The sequence below is a fragment of the Heterodontus francisci genome, chromosome 4 (assembly GCF_036365525.1).
Source record: "Heterodontus francisci isolate sHetFra1 chromosome 4, sHetFra1.hap1, whole genome shotgun sequence".
NCBI classification, from domain to species: Eukaryota; Metazoa; Chordata; class Chondrichthyes; order Heterodontiformes; family Heterodontidae; genus Heterodontus; species Heterodontus francisci.
The window spans coordinates 127,339,808-127,357,130 of record NC_090374.1 but is presented as its reverse complement, the minus strand read 5'-3'; the positions used below and the strand labels follow the sequence as shown (position 1 = coordinate 127,357,130).

Genomic DNA, 17,323 nt, shown 5'->3' with positions numbered 1-17,323 from the left:
GCAGGGGGCTCATTAGCATCACTGCACCGAGCCGCCCCCCCCCCCCCTCCATATTACGTGGGGAGAGGCGGGACATTCAGCGCAGTGAGAGACCTTTTGACAGCTGTGCAGTAGGTGCTGAGGCCCTATTTAAAGTGTCCCAGCACCTACTTCCTGACAGCTGTCAAAGAATACTTACCTCACTGTTGAAGAATGAGGCTGCTGTCAATCTGGCAGCAAAGCAGAAAGTGCTGCAGGAACTCAGCAGGTCAGGCAGCATCTGTGGAGAGAGAAGCAGAGTTAACTTTCAGATCAAGTTCACAGACCTGAAAGTTAACCCTGCTTCTCTCTCCACAGATGCTGCCTGACCTGTTGAGTTTCCCCAGCACTTTTAGCTTTGCTGCTATATACTTACCCTGCTGTGCCCCATTTCCTTCAAAGTTGCGATCCTCTTCTTCCACTCAAGTATTACATTGAATTAGAATTAGAATTAGAATATTACAGCGCAGTACAGGCCCTTCGGCCCTCGATGTTGCGCCGACCTGTGAAACCATCTGACCTACACTATTCCATTTTCATCCATATGTCTATCCAATGACCACTTAAATGCCCTTAAAGTTGGCGAATCTACTACTGTTGCAGGCAGGGCGTTCCACGCCCTTACTACTCTCTGAGTAAAGAAACTACCTCTAACATCTGTCCTATATCTATCACCCCTCAACTTAAAGCTATGTCCCCTCGTGTTTGCCATCACCATCCGAGGAAAAAGACTCTCACTATCCACCCTATCTAACCCTCTGATTATCTTATATGTCTCTATTAAGTCACCTCTCCTCCTCCTTCTCTCCAACGAAAACAACCTCAAGTCCCTCAGCCTTTCCTCGTAAGACCTTCCCTCCGTACCAGGCAACATCCTAGTAAATCTCCTCTGCACCCTTTCCATAGCTTCCACATCCTTCCTATAATGCGGTGACCAGAACTGCACGCAATACTCCAGGTGCAGTCTCACCAGAGTTTTGTACAGCTGCAGCATGACCTCGTGTCTCCGAAACTAGATCCCCCTACTAATAAAAGCTAACACACCATATGCCTTCTTAACAGCCCTATTAACCTGGGTAGCAACCTTCAGGGATTTATGCACCTGGACACCAAGATCTCTCTGTTCATCTACACTACCAAGAATCTTCCCATTAGCCCAGTACTCTGCATTCCTGTTACTCCTTCCAAATTGAATTACCTCGCACTTTTCCGCATTAAACTCCATTTGCCATCTCTCAGCCCAGCTCTGCAGCCTATCTATGTCCCTCTGTAACCTACAACATCCTTCGGCACTATCCACAACTCCACCGACCTTAGTGTCATCCGCAAATTTACTAACCCATCCTTCTACACCCTCTTCCAGGTCATTTATAAAAATGACAAACAGCAGTGGCCCCAAAACAGATCCTTGCGGTACACCACTAGTAACTAAACTCCAGGATGAACATTTGCCATCAACCACCACCCTCTGTCTTCTTTCAGCTAGCCAATTTCTGATCCAAAGCTCTAAATCACCTTCAACCCCAAACTTCCGTATTTTCTGCAATAGCCTACCATGGGGAACCTTATCAAACGCCTTACTGAAATCCATATACACCACATCCACTGCTTTACCCTCATCCACCTGTTTGGTCACCTTCTCGAAAAACTCAATAAGGTTTGTGAGGCACGATCTACCCGTCACAAAACCGTGCTGACTATCGCTAATGAACTTATTCTTTTCAAGATGATTATAAATCCTGTCTCTTATAACCTTTTCCAACATTTTACCCACAACCGAAGTAAGGCTCACAGGTCTATAATTACCAGGGCTGTCTCTACTCCCCTTCTTGAACAAGGGGACAACATTTGCTATCCTCCAGTCTTCCGGCACTATTCCTGTCGACAATGACGACATAAAGATCAAGGACAAAGGATCTGCAATCTCCTCCCTGGCTTCCCAGAGAATCCTAGGATAAATCCCATCTGGCCCAGGGGACTTATCTATTTTCACACTTTCCAAAATTGATAACACCTCCTCCTTGCTTCTTGTAGGCGTGCCGCACCTGGGTGAATAATCTTAATTTTGCACATTCTAGGACGTAAGACTTAAATGTACCATAAAATGCAAATAAACAACAGAAATAAAACCATAATTGAAGAATATTTACATACTATGGGCCTCTAATCATCTGACTCTGAAAAGCCACAGAGCAATATGCATTTGGACTCTGTATTCATTTTTCTGCCAACTGTTATGTGAAAATACATGTAACCGCAATTAAATGATCTTTGTTAAAAAACAGGAAAATATGTTCATATTCTAGCTGCATTGCCAACTAAAAATATTAAACCAATAAATATGATCTGCTGCTGCAGAAGAGAAGTGTTCGTGAACATCCATCGATGTCTAATAGTTGAAAAACTATGACAACAGCACAGATTTCCTCACTAGTCCTGCATTGGTTTTCAAACATGTGCAAGACAGACCTGGCAGCCAAATTTTAGAGCAGTTACACGGTGGAGTCACCTTTGCATTCAAAGGAGCACACCAAAAGCCGAGGATGGCAGAGGGATGCTCTAGGGTGGTCCCACAGTGCCTTGAAGCCTCCCTGCTCACTCTCCTCCAGGCTGTGCGAGCAAAGTGGGGGGTCCTTTTCACCAGAGATGGTAAGAAGAGGCCATCCCAAGGCAGTCTGGCTGGAGAGGGCAGAGAAGGTGGGGCCATCCGGTATCAAAGGGTCCAATGCTGGAAGGGGATGAACGAGCGCTCCCCCCAGCCAGCCGGGGCCCTCTAGGCCTCATGCACACAGGTACGAGCATCAAAGTCATCCACAGCCAAAGGGCAATCAGATCAGCAGACTTCCTCCAGTCAGGCTGCTAGCGCAGAGGTTGCACCTAGAAGGGGCACTCGCAAGCATTTACAGAGAACACACTAACACAAGTGGGAATGCAAGGGTGTCACAGCAATGTAAATAATCATTGCACTAAATCTTATTCACCAACATGTGTGTCCTGTCTTCCTGTGTGCATGATGTGTGCCAGTATGTAGCGCCAATGTCGCATTCCTTGCTCCGTTGGCCCTCCAGGAACGCTAATGTATGCAATCGAGTTATGCACTTTGGTCGTACAAATAGAAAAGCAGAATATTTTTTAAAAGGTCTGCAACTTGTATGTGTTACTGTTCAAAAAGACTTGGGTGTGCTTGTACAAGGAATGCAGAATGTTAATATGCAAGTACAACAAGCAATTAGGAAGGCAAATGGCATGTTAACCTTTATTGCAAGTGGATTGGAGTACAAGAATAAGGAAGTATTGCTACAATTGTACAGGATTGTGGTGAGAACACATCTGAAATACCGTGTGCAGTTATGTTCTCCACATTTAATAAAGGATATGCCATGCCACCATATCTCATGAGCCTCTCAATAGATGCAGTGACATGGAACTTGCCTCAGTCAGCTGCTGGCTCTAATGGTCTACACCGACATGCAGCAGATGTGGACTGTTGCACAGCAGGTGAGCGAGGCCAATGCGTGGCTTCCAGAGCTCATGTCGGCTCATATGGGGCAGAGAGCCTTTGTCTGCTCAGGCATTGCCGTTCATCCCTAGATCCCTGCTAGCCCTGCATGCGGAGCTTGGGTGACACATGCACCTTCGTGTTATAGGTCCTCATTGTCCTCATAGACTGAGGATGAATGCAGTTGATGTCTCTCCTCCTAATTCCAGGCGTGCCCCCATTGGGTGCGTATTTGTGCAGACCACCGCGATCAGGAAAAAAAGGTCTTGCCATTTTTGGCTCGTTGTACAGGATATCTATCCAGGCATCGGAAGTGCATTTAGAACATGCAGATCGCCTGCTCCATGGCAGATTTTTTAGCTCAGTGGATGGTGTTTTTTTCTCTCCTCAGCAGCAGTGGTGGGGTCTCTCACTCTTGACGGGAGCCATGTCTGCAAGGGATAGCCCTTGTCTCCAAGAAGCCACTCCTCCAGCTGAGCCAGTTCAGTGAACAGCAGCGGCAGCTGGGAATGGCGCAGGACCCAGGTGTCATGGCAGCTGCCTGAGAAGCAGTCACAGATTTGCATGAAGCATATCCGATGATGAAATACCAGCTGCACATAGATTGAGAGGATTCCTTTAATTGCAACGTCTGCAGGCGGTAGCCTGGCAGGAGGCCTGATGATCACATGGGTGCAGTCTATGGACCCTGAGGACTATGGTTCTCCGGCAATGGTGCCGACACCAATGGCCCTCTGGGCCTGGTTGTGAGGGTCCATCCTGAAGTGGACATACTCACTGGCCCTCCGGTGCAGGGCAATGGCGTCCTCCCTCATGCAGCTGCTGACTCTGTGACCCCACAATGTTCTCTGGTGGGTCCCTGAAATGCTGCATAGGCGTCAAGCTTAAGAGCCGCTGCCACTATGAGGACCGCAGGCTGAAGTCGATGGGCTGCAGGTCATTGTCAAGCAGGCCACAGAGACATGTCACCACCCTCTCTACCTGTGCAATTGCCTCTGAAACTGGTGCTCTGACATCCAATGGCATGTTTATGCATGGCGACCGTAATGGCGAGTTCCCCTTGGGGGCTGGAGCTCACGACTGGAGGCCTCTACATGGACCTGCCTTTTGATCTTGTCTCCAGTGCAGACGGATCCTTAGGAGAGGTGGATCGCATGCTGTAGGATGAGCCAGACCCATTTCCATGTGATAAATGAAGTTGTGTCCTTCATTAATGTGAAGGTTCCTAACAGGGTAGGGATTGGTATTGACGGGTACATCAGGTGCTAACATGGATAAACTATGTGGCATGGCATTGCCCATCTTGGCCAAAAGTGAGAGAGGCACAGCATGACCACATCAAAATCCTACCAGCTGCATTGATTGCCCCCACCATCCTTATAATCTCAACACTCATACCCTTTCTGGCACCCTCCCCAAACACTGGGTAACTAGAGTGCTGTTTCTCCTACACAACACAAACAAATGCAGAGGGTACACCATTTACGGAGGGAGGGTACACAGTATCCACAACCTTCCCTTTCCAGTATGCAGAGTGAGACAGCTGAAAAAGGAACTTACCTTCTGTTGGGAAACCTTCTGCCTCCGATGACCAGCTGGCTTTTCTAATTGTGAACGGGACGGCACGTGATGGCCGCCCATTCAAAGTAAAATCAGGAAGTGTCCATGGAGAGGTGGCGGGCTGCATAATCTGCAGAGGTAAGTACTGTTTAACATATTCTAATTGGGGTGCTGCCGCCATGCGGCAGGGGATCCACACCAAGGTCCCCCCACCGCCGGTAATTTGTGGCGGGCCCTTCTCGACATCGCTGGTCGAGGCGGGCCTCTCCCTGCAGAATTTAACCGGCCCCCGCATTCTCTCCACAGATGCTGCCAGACCTGCTGAGTACTACCAGCACTTTCTGTTTTTATTTCAGATTTTCAGTATCTGCAGTATTTTGCTTTTATTTTAGCCTTGCATCAGTCAATGGGAAAATGCTGGAATCTATTATTAAGGAAATCTTAGCAATGCACTTAGAAAAGCACAGTATGATTATAACAAGTCAACATGGTTTTACTAAAGGGAAAGTTTTTTGAGAATGTAACTAATAGGGTAGATAAAGGGAAACCAGTAGATGTAGTATACCTGGATTTCCAAAAAACATGGCAGAAGGTGCCACACAAAAGGTTAATAGGCAAGATAAGGGCTCATGGAGTTGGGGGTAATATATTGGAATGAATATATGATTGGTTAACAGACAGGAAGCAACGAGTGGGCATAAATGGGACATTTTCAAGTTGGCAGGCAGTGAATAGTGGAGTGCTGCAAGGATCAGTGCTGGAGCCTCAGCTATTTACAATCTATATTAATAACTCAGATGAAGAGACAGAGAGTGATGTATCTAAGTTTGTTGATGATACAAAGATAGGTGGAAAGGTAAGCTGCGGGGAGGACACAGAGAGGCTGCAAAGAGATATAGACAGGTTAATTGAGTGGGCAACAAGATGGCAGCTGGAGTATAATGTAGGGAAGTGTAAGTTATGCACTTTGGTGGTAAGAATAGAAAAACAGAATATTCTTTAAAAGGCAGTGCAGTGAAGGTTCATTAGATTGGTCCCTGGGATGAGGAGGTTTTCCTATGATGAGAGATTAAGTAAATTGGACCTGTATTCTCTGATGTTTAGAAGAATAGAGGGTATCTCATTGAAACATATAAGATTCTAAAGGGGCTGGATAGGGAAGACACTGAGAGATTATTTTCACTGGTCAGGGAATCTAAAACATGGGGGCAGAGTCTCAGGATACGGGACTGATCATTTAGGACTGAAATGAAGTGAAATTACTAAACTCAAAGGATTGTGAATCTTTGGAATTCTCTGCACTGGAGGGTTGTGGATGCTCCATTGTTGAATACATTTAAGGCTGAGATAGTCATATTTTTGGTCTCTCAGAGAATCAAGGGGTATGGCGAGTAGGCGGGAAAGTGGAGTTGAATTCTAAGATCTGCCATGATTGTTTTGAATGGTGGAGCAGACTCAATGGGCCACATGGTCTACTTCTGCCCTATTTTGCTTTTGTGTTCTTGTGATCGGTTTTAAATTTTCTTGTGGGCCAGGAGGAGCAGTAGTGCTCATCTGGGCTCCCCAAGTAAATTGTGGGCCTCCATTGCCCTGGGCTAAACCCCACTCCCTCCCCCATCACGATCGACCCTTACCTCTTGCCTGACCATCAGGAACAATTTATACAGGTCTCTGACGGTGACCTCCTGCCAATTGAATTTTTGCTCCCACCCATTGGCCAGGGAGTAATTTCAGCTGGGTTTGGGTGGGAACTGGGGCCTGGATATGGACATGAGGTGCAGGAGTTAAAATCTCTTTGGCCTGTTGCTCACCCAGAACCCTCACAAGGAACAATCCCACTCTGCAATAAAATCAGGGCCATAGTTCCTGGCATTTCAAAAGTAATGATAAGTCTGAAGATATTCAATAAAAGCTTTAAGAGATTAAGTGCCAGACTTAACTCATTGGTAATACTCTTGCCTCTGAGCTAGAAAATTATAGGTTCAAACCCTACTCCAGAGACTGGAGCACATAATCTATATTAATACTTCAGTAGTGAGGGAATGCTGCACTCCGATGTGCTTGCTTTTAGATAAGGAGTTAAACCAGTCCTTAGCTGTTCAGCCAGATAGATTTAAATGATCCCATGGTATTTTTCAAAGCAAGTTCTCCTGGTATCCTCAACCAAAGATCATTAGGTCAGATTATATTATCAGTTATCTCATTGCTATTTATTGAACTTTGCTATGCACTACTTTTCTGCTACACTTGTTTACAACAGTGAATATATTACAAAAACACATCATTGACTGCAAAGTACTTTTGGCTATCATGAAAGCACTATATGAATGCTTGATCTTTCTTACTTGCCTTGTAAGAAAACAAAAGATTGACTAAGTTAGCATCTAGCAAATGCAGGAACAAATTAAAGACGTAACTGCTCTTGTGGAAACTACCTATCACCAAGAGAAGGATTTCCAGATTGCCCCATAGGCAGAATCAGTCAGACAGACCTCACAGAATATGGAAAAAGCCATATGTCTTGACAGAGCTGCGTGACTGCACACATAACAGGATCACATCTTAACCACAGTGGGACCAATCAGCTGCTAGTGTGAAATAGCAACATGGAAAAATTACTCTTTTTGAATTAATATTCTAAAAATGAATGAATACAGATCCATTATTTCATTGTGGGAAATATTAATTTAAATTAATTGCTAAATATAATTTTACAAAGATTTTTAAAAGATATTAATTTCATTTGGCAATGGCAGGCAATGCCTACAATTTGACCAGATACATTTTACAAGGGATAATGGCCATTGTTTACTGTTATTCAAATCTGTTTGTACTTGGTTTGTTGTATTTCAAATCCACAATATCCTGATCATTCAACATCAATGAATTTAATTCAATCATATTCACCAAGTAGCAAAGAGACTAAACAGAGTTGTGGACATGGGCTATCATCCAAAACGGCTCACTCATTAATTCTACAATGAATGTTAACAATGTTCAGCACATCTTCATAAACAAGCTACCAGCATGGTCCAAAAAGCTACTGGCAAACATATCAAGTTCATACCACAGTTTAAAATGGAGGCTTGTTTTGTGAGTTCATGAGTGAAAGAAATTATTTCACCTTTTTCACAAATAAAAAATGAATCTATTATATTTATTGTAATGATACTTTACCTTTCATGAAAACACATTGAAGGTGCATTAGTTTTTTTGCTATTTCATGTGACAGCTATTATTATCTATAAACAGTTTTTTCTGATATCACAATACATTCATGACACCAAAATATGAAAATAATTACTGAGAAGCATTCAGGTTACTTTAGGAAATCATAGTACTTTTAAGACTTTAAGACTCATACCTTTGGCTCCATTTAATATGTTTTGAATCTCCAAGACTCAGATAATAAAACTAAATGACAGATAGTAATAAACAATGAAGTTACAGTATCACAATTTTACCATTGATCAATATAGCCAGTAATCCTAGAATGGATCACAGCTCTGAAGCTGTAAAAGTTTTCAAAATTCTAACTGAACTAATTTTAATAAATATCTATGATACCGTTTAAATTAAACATCTACAGTATTCTCTGTGATAGTTTAGAGAAAATGGAAACGATAATTTGTCCCTCCCAAAATCCGAAGCACACCTGATGAACTTTAGGAAACAGAGCAATTTTCAATTTTGCCTATGTAAATGAATATGTAATTAGATTTGTTTCTAATTTTACGACACAGCTTTTTATAGGATTCATAATTCTGCCGTTTTGCAGTAAGATGGTAGCACTATCACTTTAGTGCAATCACACAATTAGCCACACATTTTAGGCGGTCTCAGTGATTTGGAATTGACAATATTCCAAACTTTACTCGACTAAATTATTTATTTTTATTTTTAATACAATTATGAATCATAAATATAAATAAAACATTCTCCACAGTATTTTAAAATTAGAAATGAAAAATCCAATCGTGATGTAACAATTTTACATTTGATTTGAAAATATATTGGGCGTATTAAATTATGCTAAAATGTTAATGTCTGACATTATCTTTTTTTCCACGATATCCAACTTCACAACCTGTCATAACATTTTAATCTCAGTTATTCACACAGCAATACGGATAATATTATGGATTAAAGTTACTGATCTTGTGCTCCCAGTCGGAAGCAACGCTCAAAGAGAGTGTTAGCCAAAAAATAGCTTTTTTTAAAAAAAGTCCTATCTTTGACCTGTGGTCCCTTTAAATAGGGCTTCCCACTTGGAATGCAGGATCGGTGAATTTGTGAAAACATTTACTTACATAAAGCATTACATATCTTTTAATCTCCAATAATATCCAGAGTTGCTACCAACAGATGGTCAAACAATGGGAAACTCTATTCATGTAGCACTTAGCTGGAGTCTATAACTGTGTTAATTATAATTATAATGGTAGGTATCTTTTTCTTATGTGATTTTTTTGTATGGACATCTCTGGGCTCAATTCTTATTCTGTAGTAATACAAATTAAATCATCACTAAATAAATAATTGTATCAAATTGATAAGTAACCTACTTTTATTATTGGAAATTCGAATACTCTTTTGCATATGCTCCCTCACCATCCCAAAAGCATAGCTTATTGATGATATATCTCGACATAATAGGGTGCATATGACAGTAATCCCTTGAACTCTTGAATACTCATTGCGGTTGTGAAAATGATCAGAATTATGGATGATGCGTCAGGGATTTGAATATTAAATTGGAAAATGCACATTGTAATGTTACTAAGATGGACTCAGGATCATGCACTAACCGTGAAGATAAACTGCAAGGGGACCCTCTCCTGCACACTAACTCAGTGAACATCCCCCCTCACCCCGCCTCTGCTGGATAGCACGGTATAGGTGGGTGAGGGCAGGATTGGGCTCAGCTTAGATGCCCTCTAAAGTCAACAATAGCTAAGAAGATTCACACAAGAAGAATGGATTTGGGCAAGGATTGGAGTGTGGTCAGTACCCACCCACCAGCACCCCTTCATGAGTCAGCCCCTTCTGCAGGGGACAGCATTGCTGGGGGGGAAATGTTGTTAAATTGTCAAGCTGTTCCTAGGTTCACTGTCTCCAAATTCCCTAGATTTGCAAGCGCGTTTTCTTGGATATCTAAAGACCTGCATTGTTCACTCAGCAGAAAGCACAATTCTGCTGAGGATGATGATGGGACGGGAGTACAAGCGACTTTTATTATGAAAGGAATCACGTGCCATCTGTCGACAGCAAAAACAGGAGGTGATCTAATCCGAGATGCTGGGCCGAGAGCAGAACGCCGCTTCATTCCCTGTACAGAACACAGCCAGTGGTGCCACTTCCTGAAGGCAGCTCTGTGCACAGTGCGACAGAGACTGGTTTCCATTCTCATTGCTGAGACTATTCCAGGTGAAAACCTGGACCCAAGCTGTTCATCTCGGCGGCATGTGGACCTTCCAATCGCCCTTTCCAGTTTAATCAGCGGATCCCTTCCGAAGGTAAAGTGTTCGTCAGTTTCCGTATTTGGGAAATGAATAGCGGGCACATGAACATAAATAAATGTATGTACTAGTATAATATCGACCTTGCCTTTACTAATGAATGGAATGCCAATTATTGCATTTATATTTCAAATAAATTGGAGAAGGCTTACTTTCTATCTCCCGGTTCAGAGCACAGCTCGTGGCGACGCCTTTTCTTGTATCACCCTGAAGGTGAAGGAAGCCGCTCTCTGATGTGAGTGCCAACATTTCCTGGATCTCGGTAATGGGTGTGCCCTTGGTTTAATTTTCAGAGTCGGTGATCGGACCTTCATTTTAAATGAAATCAAATTTATATCATGACATATTATAAATCAAATATATGGCCAAATTAATCCAATTGTTTACAAGTGTGGCTCCGCGTGTGGCGCTTGAATTTCACCTTTTAACAAATAGGTTTGCACAATGCAGGATGTTTAATATTGGGGTTTAGTAACCGGAACCACATGCCAAAAGCTTTGAAATGTTGCATGATGGAACCGATCACTTTGTCCGAATGCGACCTTAATTTCGCCCCTTAAAACTCCATTTGAAATATAGATTGATCTCACAAAGATCTGGTGCTCAGCTGACGGGCCGCATGGCCGCCTTCTGCGCTGTTCATCTCTGCCCGTTTATAATTCTTAGCTCATTTTCGAAGGAAGTGATGGATTAAAGATCCAGCCTAAATCAGCCATAGAGTGGACTCGAGCCATTGATTGGAAACTCCTGGAATGGTCCAGTACTGGAGCGATTACCGGGTTAATAACATTCCGTGAGCATTGTCTGTGTGTTATCATGCTTGGAGATTATGGCCTGTATTAGTCAAACTCAATAGTGTGCAAAAGGCATTTCTCTCTTGGGCATTTCTGTCATTTGTAACAGTACTGCTCCTGTCAGGCTGTGCTGGAAAGAGAGGAAAGAAAGGGACATATAATTAAAGGGCTAGGGACTGACTGAGAAATATACCGGCTAGTGAACTGAGAGGTGACACTACTTCCAATTTCTTCTGTCCCACCGCGTTTAGATGGTATCAAAATAATAATGTAGTTGATTACTTGGTATCTGCTCATCCATATCAACGTTATGTGTCTGAGACTTATCAGCGACCTGTAAATAATATCGCTATTTTCTGTATTAATGCTGCATCTTATTCTCGGAGGTCAATTAAAGCCGGGAGGTGCCTTTAATACGCTGAACCGTTGTCAGAATTTTCAGCCTTCAAAATCATTGACTCAGCTCTGGGTTACCTGAGTGCTGGATAGTTGATTTAATAAAATCCGTAGTCTTTTTAGCTTGAATGAAGTCTCATTTTAAAAATTGTATTATTACACCCAAAGCATATCAATTACAATCGCGTTACAGTGAACCAGCTAGCTTCACACAGCGCAGTGTACACTTCGGAGGCTCGGGCTCTTCATTTCCTATTAGAGGAAACTAACGGCGAGTCAGGACCACAATACTCATTGTGAGCAACTCTCTGCTTCCCTCTGCTCTTAAATCGGATTCACTGTACTCACCCTAGGAAAATGGGGAAGAAATGTCTTTGGCCATGGTTTCAGCTCCTAATGATATAAGTTTCCTCCTGTTTTATTCTTAAGGTGTAACAAACTAGAACCCAATACGAATGCCACTTCTCGTCTGCCTCTCATTATAACAGACGGCCGAATTTTCTCTAAAATGTTAGATAAATGTATAACAATAAATAGCCTAGTTCTTCTAAAAGGGTAAGAACATATATTGTATCAGGTTTTATTATTTGTGATTCCAAAAGGTTGATTATTTGGTTGCTCCTAAAATGACTTGGGGAAGGGAAGGCTATCAAGTTGTTGGGGCTATTAGAATCATAGAATGATTACAGCACAGAAGGAGGCCATTCGTCTTGTCGTGTCCGTGCTGGCTCTCTGCAAGAGCAACTCGGCTAGTCCCACTGCCCTGCCCTTTCCCCACAGCCCTGCAAATTTTAGTCCTGTGTTGAGTCCCAAGCGTTTGTGATAGCGTCAGTGTGACAACTAAATTATATAGAGCGGTGATAGAAATTAGTTTAAACGCTGAACGTGTGTGTCGAGAATAGCTGGCATTGTTTTTTTTTTTTGCTTTTATACGCACCTAATAATATAGACAAAGAAAAAAACTTTCTGTTTGTTTACACCACACGAAGAGAGGCAAATAAAATGTAGTCCGTACCGATAGATCTAAGTACTGTATATAAACTGAGGGCAATGCGGGCTTTATATTTATCGAGCAATGTGTGAGGCAGGGGAGGGGGCGGAGAGTGTAGTTTCGACCAATTCTCCTAAAAGACCAACTAATTATCGAGATAGCGATTAGATTTGTTCAAATTATATACAGCACTTGCAACGACGTATTTGAATTCCTAAATGTGTTATTCCGTTACATACTTTCGCACTGCCCTTATTTTGGTCTTCTGAAATATCACTGACCAATGTACTGAATACAAGAGTCTAACTTTCTAAATGAATAAACCACTGCTCTGAAACCCCTCTGTGTGTCCCCTGAGTGTGTCAGAAATGCAAAGCTGTTTATTTGCTCTTTGGTTTTGTATTTGAAAAGTTATATACCAGATTAAATGTGTCAGGTTAGTGAATAATAACTAACCTTTAGCAATCAAGAGCCAAGTGATGATGGCTCTATTGTCGATCTGAGATATAGCTCTGCTTTTAACTGTTTATATTCCCATTTTGAGACATTGCTTAAGTATTCAATTTGTTGGCTGGACGAAACAATTTCGGTATCTTTGCAAGATGGTCCAATTATTACATGATCCTTACTATGTGCAGAAAGAAAAACCATATGTGATTTCAATGGCAAATCAAATTCTTTGGCTTAATTGCTTATTTAAAATAGATCATAAAATGGCCCCAGGCGGGCTTGTTTAATGTAATCGAATGTTTACTTTAGGTTTGTACTGGTTGTTAATGGATCCCCCAAAATAAGTGGAATTGGCTGAAAAGGACGGCCAAAAAAGTAGAGCTTCTTAATCAGACAGATTTATTTGCAGGATATTGAAGTATTGCGGAAGTGTGAGATTTGATGTAATTTAAAACATTTACTGTTCAAAGTAGGAATGTTATTTTTCATACTGCTCCAAAGCTTAACAGCTCAACAGCTCTGTGGCTGTTCTACATAGGCCCGACCTTAGTGACGCTCTGTAATTGGTGGCGATGATGAACTACAGGTGATTAAAATACAATAAATATTGTTAGTGCTACCAGACAAAGGTAACTGGGAATGGATCTAAAATCTGCACGATCGCCTGGCGTTTGGTCTGACAATGTAGTAAAGAAAGCTCAGTGAATGTGAAAGCACAGTCCTGAAAATACCGAGCAGCTCTGGGGGGAGAGGATATCTGAAGGGGGAGGGGATATGTTAACGATTGGGGAGCAGGCCATTCAACCGGAAACCTGAACCTGTCCTTTATCCAGGTGTTGACTGGCTATACCTCGCATTTTCCTTTCTTATTAATTTCAGATTATCGATATTCGCAGTCCCCCCCTTCCCCCCCCCCCCCCCCCCACACACACACTGCTTAATTTCTATTACAGCTTTTAAAAAAATATTTGCTACATTTGGCCAATAAGACAAAGACAAGAATTTGTGTTCGCCAAATTGATATCGCGTACCATCATGTGTTGGATTGAAAAGAGTTGATTTTTAGTGCTGACGGTGCGGATTTGATACGTGCTGCGCTCCCTCGCTCTGCTCTGTGTTGCTGCTTTTCTGTGGAAGATTTATTAGCAGCAGTAGCTCAGACTGAACACATCCACGACCCTTGTTGCAGCATTCTGACGACCCGCACCAAGACGTAGCACTGAAAATTACTGATGACGATAGTCAGAGCCTAGTCTCCCTGAACACAGAGCTCTCTAAACAAACCAGATACGTAATAACATCCCTGCATAGAACGCGCCTCTGGTGCTTTAAATATCAGACAGAAACTCCCTCCAGCCCTTTCAGTGAACAGAAAGCCGGCTCCATCCTGTGCAACCTTCAGCCACGATGAGTTCTCAAGATTGAGCGCAGCGCGGCTCGACACAAGCCATTGTCATATTATAGTCCGGGTTATTGTCTCTTAAGGTAATTGTTTTATATTTATTTTAAAAAACGTGCACTATGCAGAGGTTGTATCATTGGCTGGGGATGTGCGTGTGGAGGGGGTCTTCTGACAAGGGTAACAGGGCGGTGATCCGTGCCTTGGATGCCGAGAACATGCACTTTGTTATTATTCAGAGGCCATCTGCTCCGAGCAGCCAGTCCTGCACCGGTCCAGCTTTCTGCATCACAGTGGTAGAATGTGACTGTGCACTTCAGTTCGACCTTAGACCAGCTTTAATTTTGCAAATGGTGGCGGCTATGAATCTTGACGTTGGATAAAATGGGCATTGACTTTTTTTTTAAAGTGCGATGTAGAAATGACCTGAGCATGTGTAACATGTTCTTTCCCTTTGACTCTAGGTGATAGTCTGAACCAGTTTCCCCAAGATGCCGGAGCAGAGCAACGATTACAGGGTTGTAGTGTTTGGAGCGGGGGGCGTGGGCAAGAGCTCGCTGGTGCTGAGGTTTGTCAAAGGGACCTTCCGGGAGAGCTACATCCCCACGATCGAAGACACTTATCGCCAGGTCATCAGCTGCGACAAGAGCATCTGCACTTTACAGATCACCGACACCACGGGAAGCCACCAGTTCCCGGCCATGCAGCGCCTCTCCATCTCCAAAGGACACGCCTTCATCCTCGTGTACTCCATCACAAGCAAGCAGTCCCTGGAAGAGCTGAAGCCCATCTACGAGCAAGTGTGCCAGATCAAGGGCGACGTGGAGAGCATCCCCATCATGCTGGTGGGCAACAAGTGCGACGACACCCTGAGGGAGGTGCAGGCCAGCGACGGAGAGTCCCAGGCCAAGCGGTGGAAGTGCGGCTTCATGGAGACCTCGGCCAAGACCAACCACAATGTCAAGGAGCTCTTCCAGGAACTGCTGAATCTGGAGAAGCGCAGGACCGTGAGCCTGCAGATCGACGGCAAGAAATCCAAGCAGCAAAAGAGGACAGAGAAACTCAAGGGGAAGTGTGTCGTTATGTGAACTGTCGCCAACCGAGTTGCAACAGAATACAGACCTTCTGGACAACAAACGAACAAGCGATCAGATTCAGCACAGACAGGCCGGTGCGGGGCAATTGACCCAGCCACCGACCATGTGGGTTTATCTCAAAGATGATTTGTGTTGTCCTTTTTTCATTAAACCAAAATTAAGTTTTAAAATATAAAGTCCCATTACAGAACTGCCAGGTTGCTATGATGGAGGAGGTGTGTGTTCGTAATAATTAAAGAGCCAAGCTCCTTCTTTAAATGTTCTGAATGCAACATGGAAATTCCAGTACTTAGCAACGAATAAAAGCACACTCATTTTGACTTTTTCAGTCACGGTTATTTTTATTTATTAAATCTTACAGACATATTCACAACAAATAGCACCTTATGAATGCAAGCAGAGGTGCATTAGGCAGTTTTTTAAAAATAAGTAATCGATGGAAAATAGTTTCAATCAATATAGTTCAAAGTCACGATAACGAACTATTGATTTAAGCTATTTATATAATAAACACATTTAACCTTGCATGAGGTTTTACATTTAAAAAATTCTGCAATCAGTGCTGACAATACAGCAGGTTCAATCCTGATGAGTCTCTCATTACAGCATTACTTTTTCTCAATGTTTCTTAAAGGAAAGGGACGGAGTTCTGGGGAAAACAATTAAACTGCAATGAAACAGCACATGATCTTGTACATCCCAGTTCATTTAGCATAGCATCAGTCGATCAATGAAAAATAAATACATAGCAATGTAGTTTTTAAACTGCAAGATCCTTTCTTTCATTTATATATATATATATATATATAAAGGAACAGTTTGTACATCTCTGTAAACCGTTTTGCGCACTCAATACAAAAGAAAGGAATTATGGCACGGGGAAACTTTCAAATTAAAAAGCAAAAGGCAGCAAAGCCTTCGATCTAATATATTTCGATATTGGTTGGAAGAAAGTTCAAAGCAGTTTAAATATATTTAACAAAGCATCGATCCGATGAGGGAAAGGATAGTTAATTTGTACAGACTTATTCTTCCAAATGCTCCATACTGAAATGTACCTTTTTTGGAGCAACTTGCTATGATATAGAAAGAAAACAAATGTATTTATTCTGTTCAGAAGCATCGAAATATATTTCATTATTGTTATTTAAATGCCTGTACATAAGTCATCTGTGCCTACAACTTTCTATATTTTACAGTCCTACGCTGTATATTTCAAATCGACAATAAAATAGTTGAGTTTATGAGAGTTGTGTGTGTGTGTGTTTAAAGAATCCCTTTAATACTGACCACGAGCACAACGACGTCATAAAACAAAAGTGCAATAAATTATTTTCTGCAATTCTCATTATTAATCATCTTTGTATCTAAAAGATGTGGAAAGGGTAAGTGCCCTCTAAATAATAATAGGAGATCTGATAGTTTGCATTATTCCTACTGACCATTTTAATAGGTTTGTTTTGGAAGAGGTAAAATCCAACTGCCGCCTTTTCAGCTCAACACAGGTCCACTGATGCAGCAGATAGATCTGACACGTCGGTCTCATGTGAGCGATCAATGACTTTTGCAAGCATGTGGGCTCGGGGGTTAACATTAGTTA

At 42.4% G+C, this 17,323-nt stretch overlaps 1 protein-coding gene across 3 annotated transcripts; it reads left to right on the top strand.

Moving 5' to 3' along the window:
• Nucleotides 1-10,417: 10,417 nt before the first annotated feature.
• On the top strand, nt 10,418-16,921 carry LOC137368714 (GTP-binding protein Di-Ras2). Of its 3 annotated transcripts, none has more exons than XM_068028886.1 (2): nt 10,418-10,593; nt 15,091-16,921. In XM_068028886.1, exon 2 carries the CDS (start codon nt 15,118-15,120, stop codon nt 15,712-15,714), a length of 597 nt encoding a protein of 198 aa, XP_067884987.1. In that variant the 5' UTR covers nt 10,418-10,593; nt 15,091-15,117; the 3' UTR covers nt 15,715-16,921. The 3 variants fall into 3 exon arrangements, with proteins under 3 accessions (XP_067884987.1, XP_067884989.1, XP_067884988.1); XM_068028888.1 differs by lacking the exon at nt 10,418-10,593 and adding an exon at nt 11,189-11,389; XM_068028887.1 differs by lacking the exon at nt 10,418-10,593 and adding an exon at nt 14,603-14,712.
• The last annotated feature ends 402 nt before the right edge of the window (nt 16,922-17,323 follow it).

What these genes read in the sequence shown, in the direction of transcription:
- LOC137368714 (XM_068028886.1), top strand. Translation starts at nt 15,118, where the DNA reads ATGCCGGAGCAGAGCAACGATTACAGGGTTGTAGTGTTTGGAGCGGGG.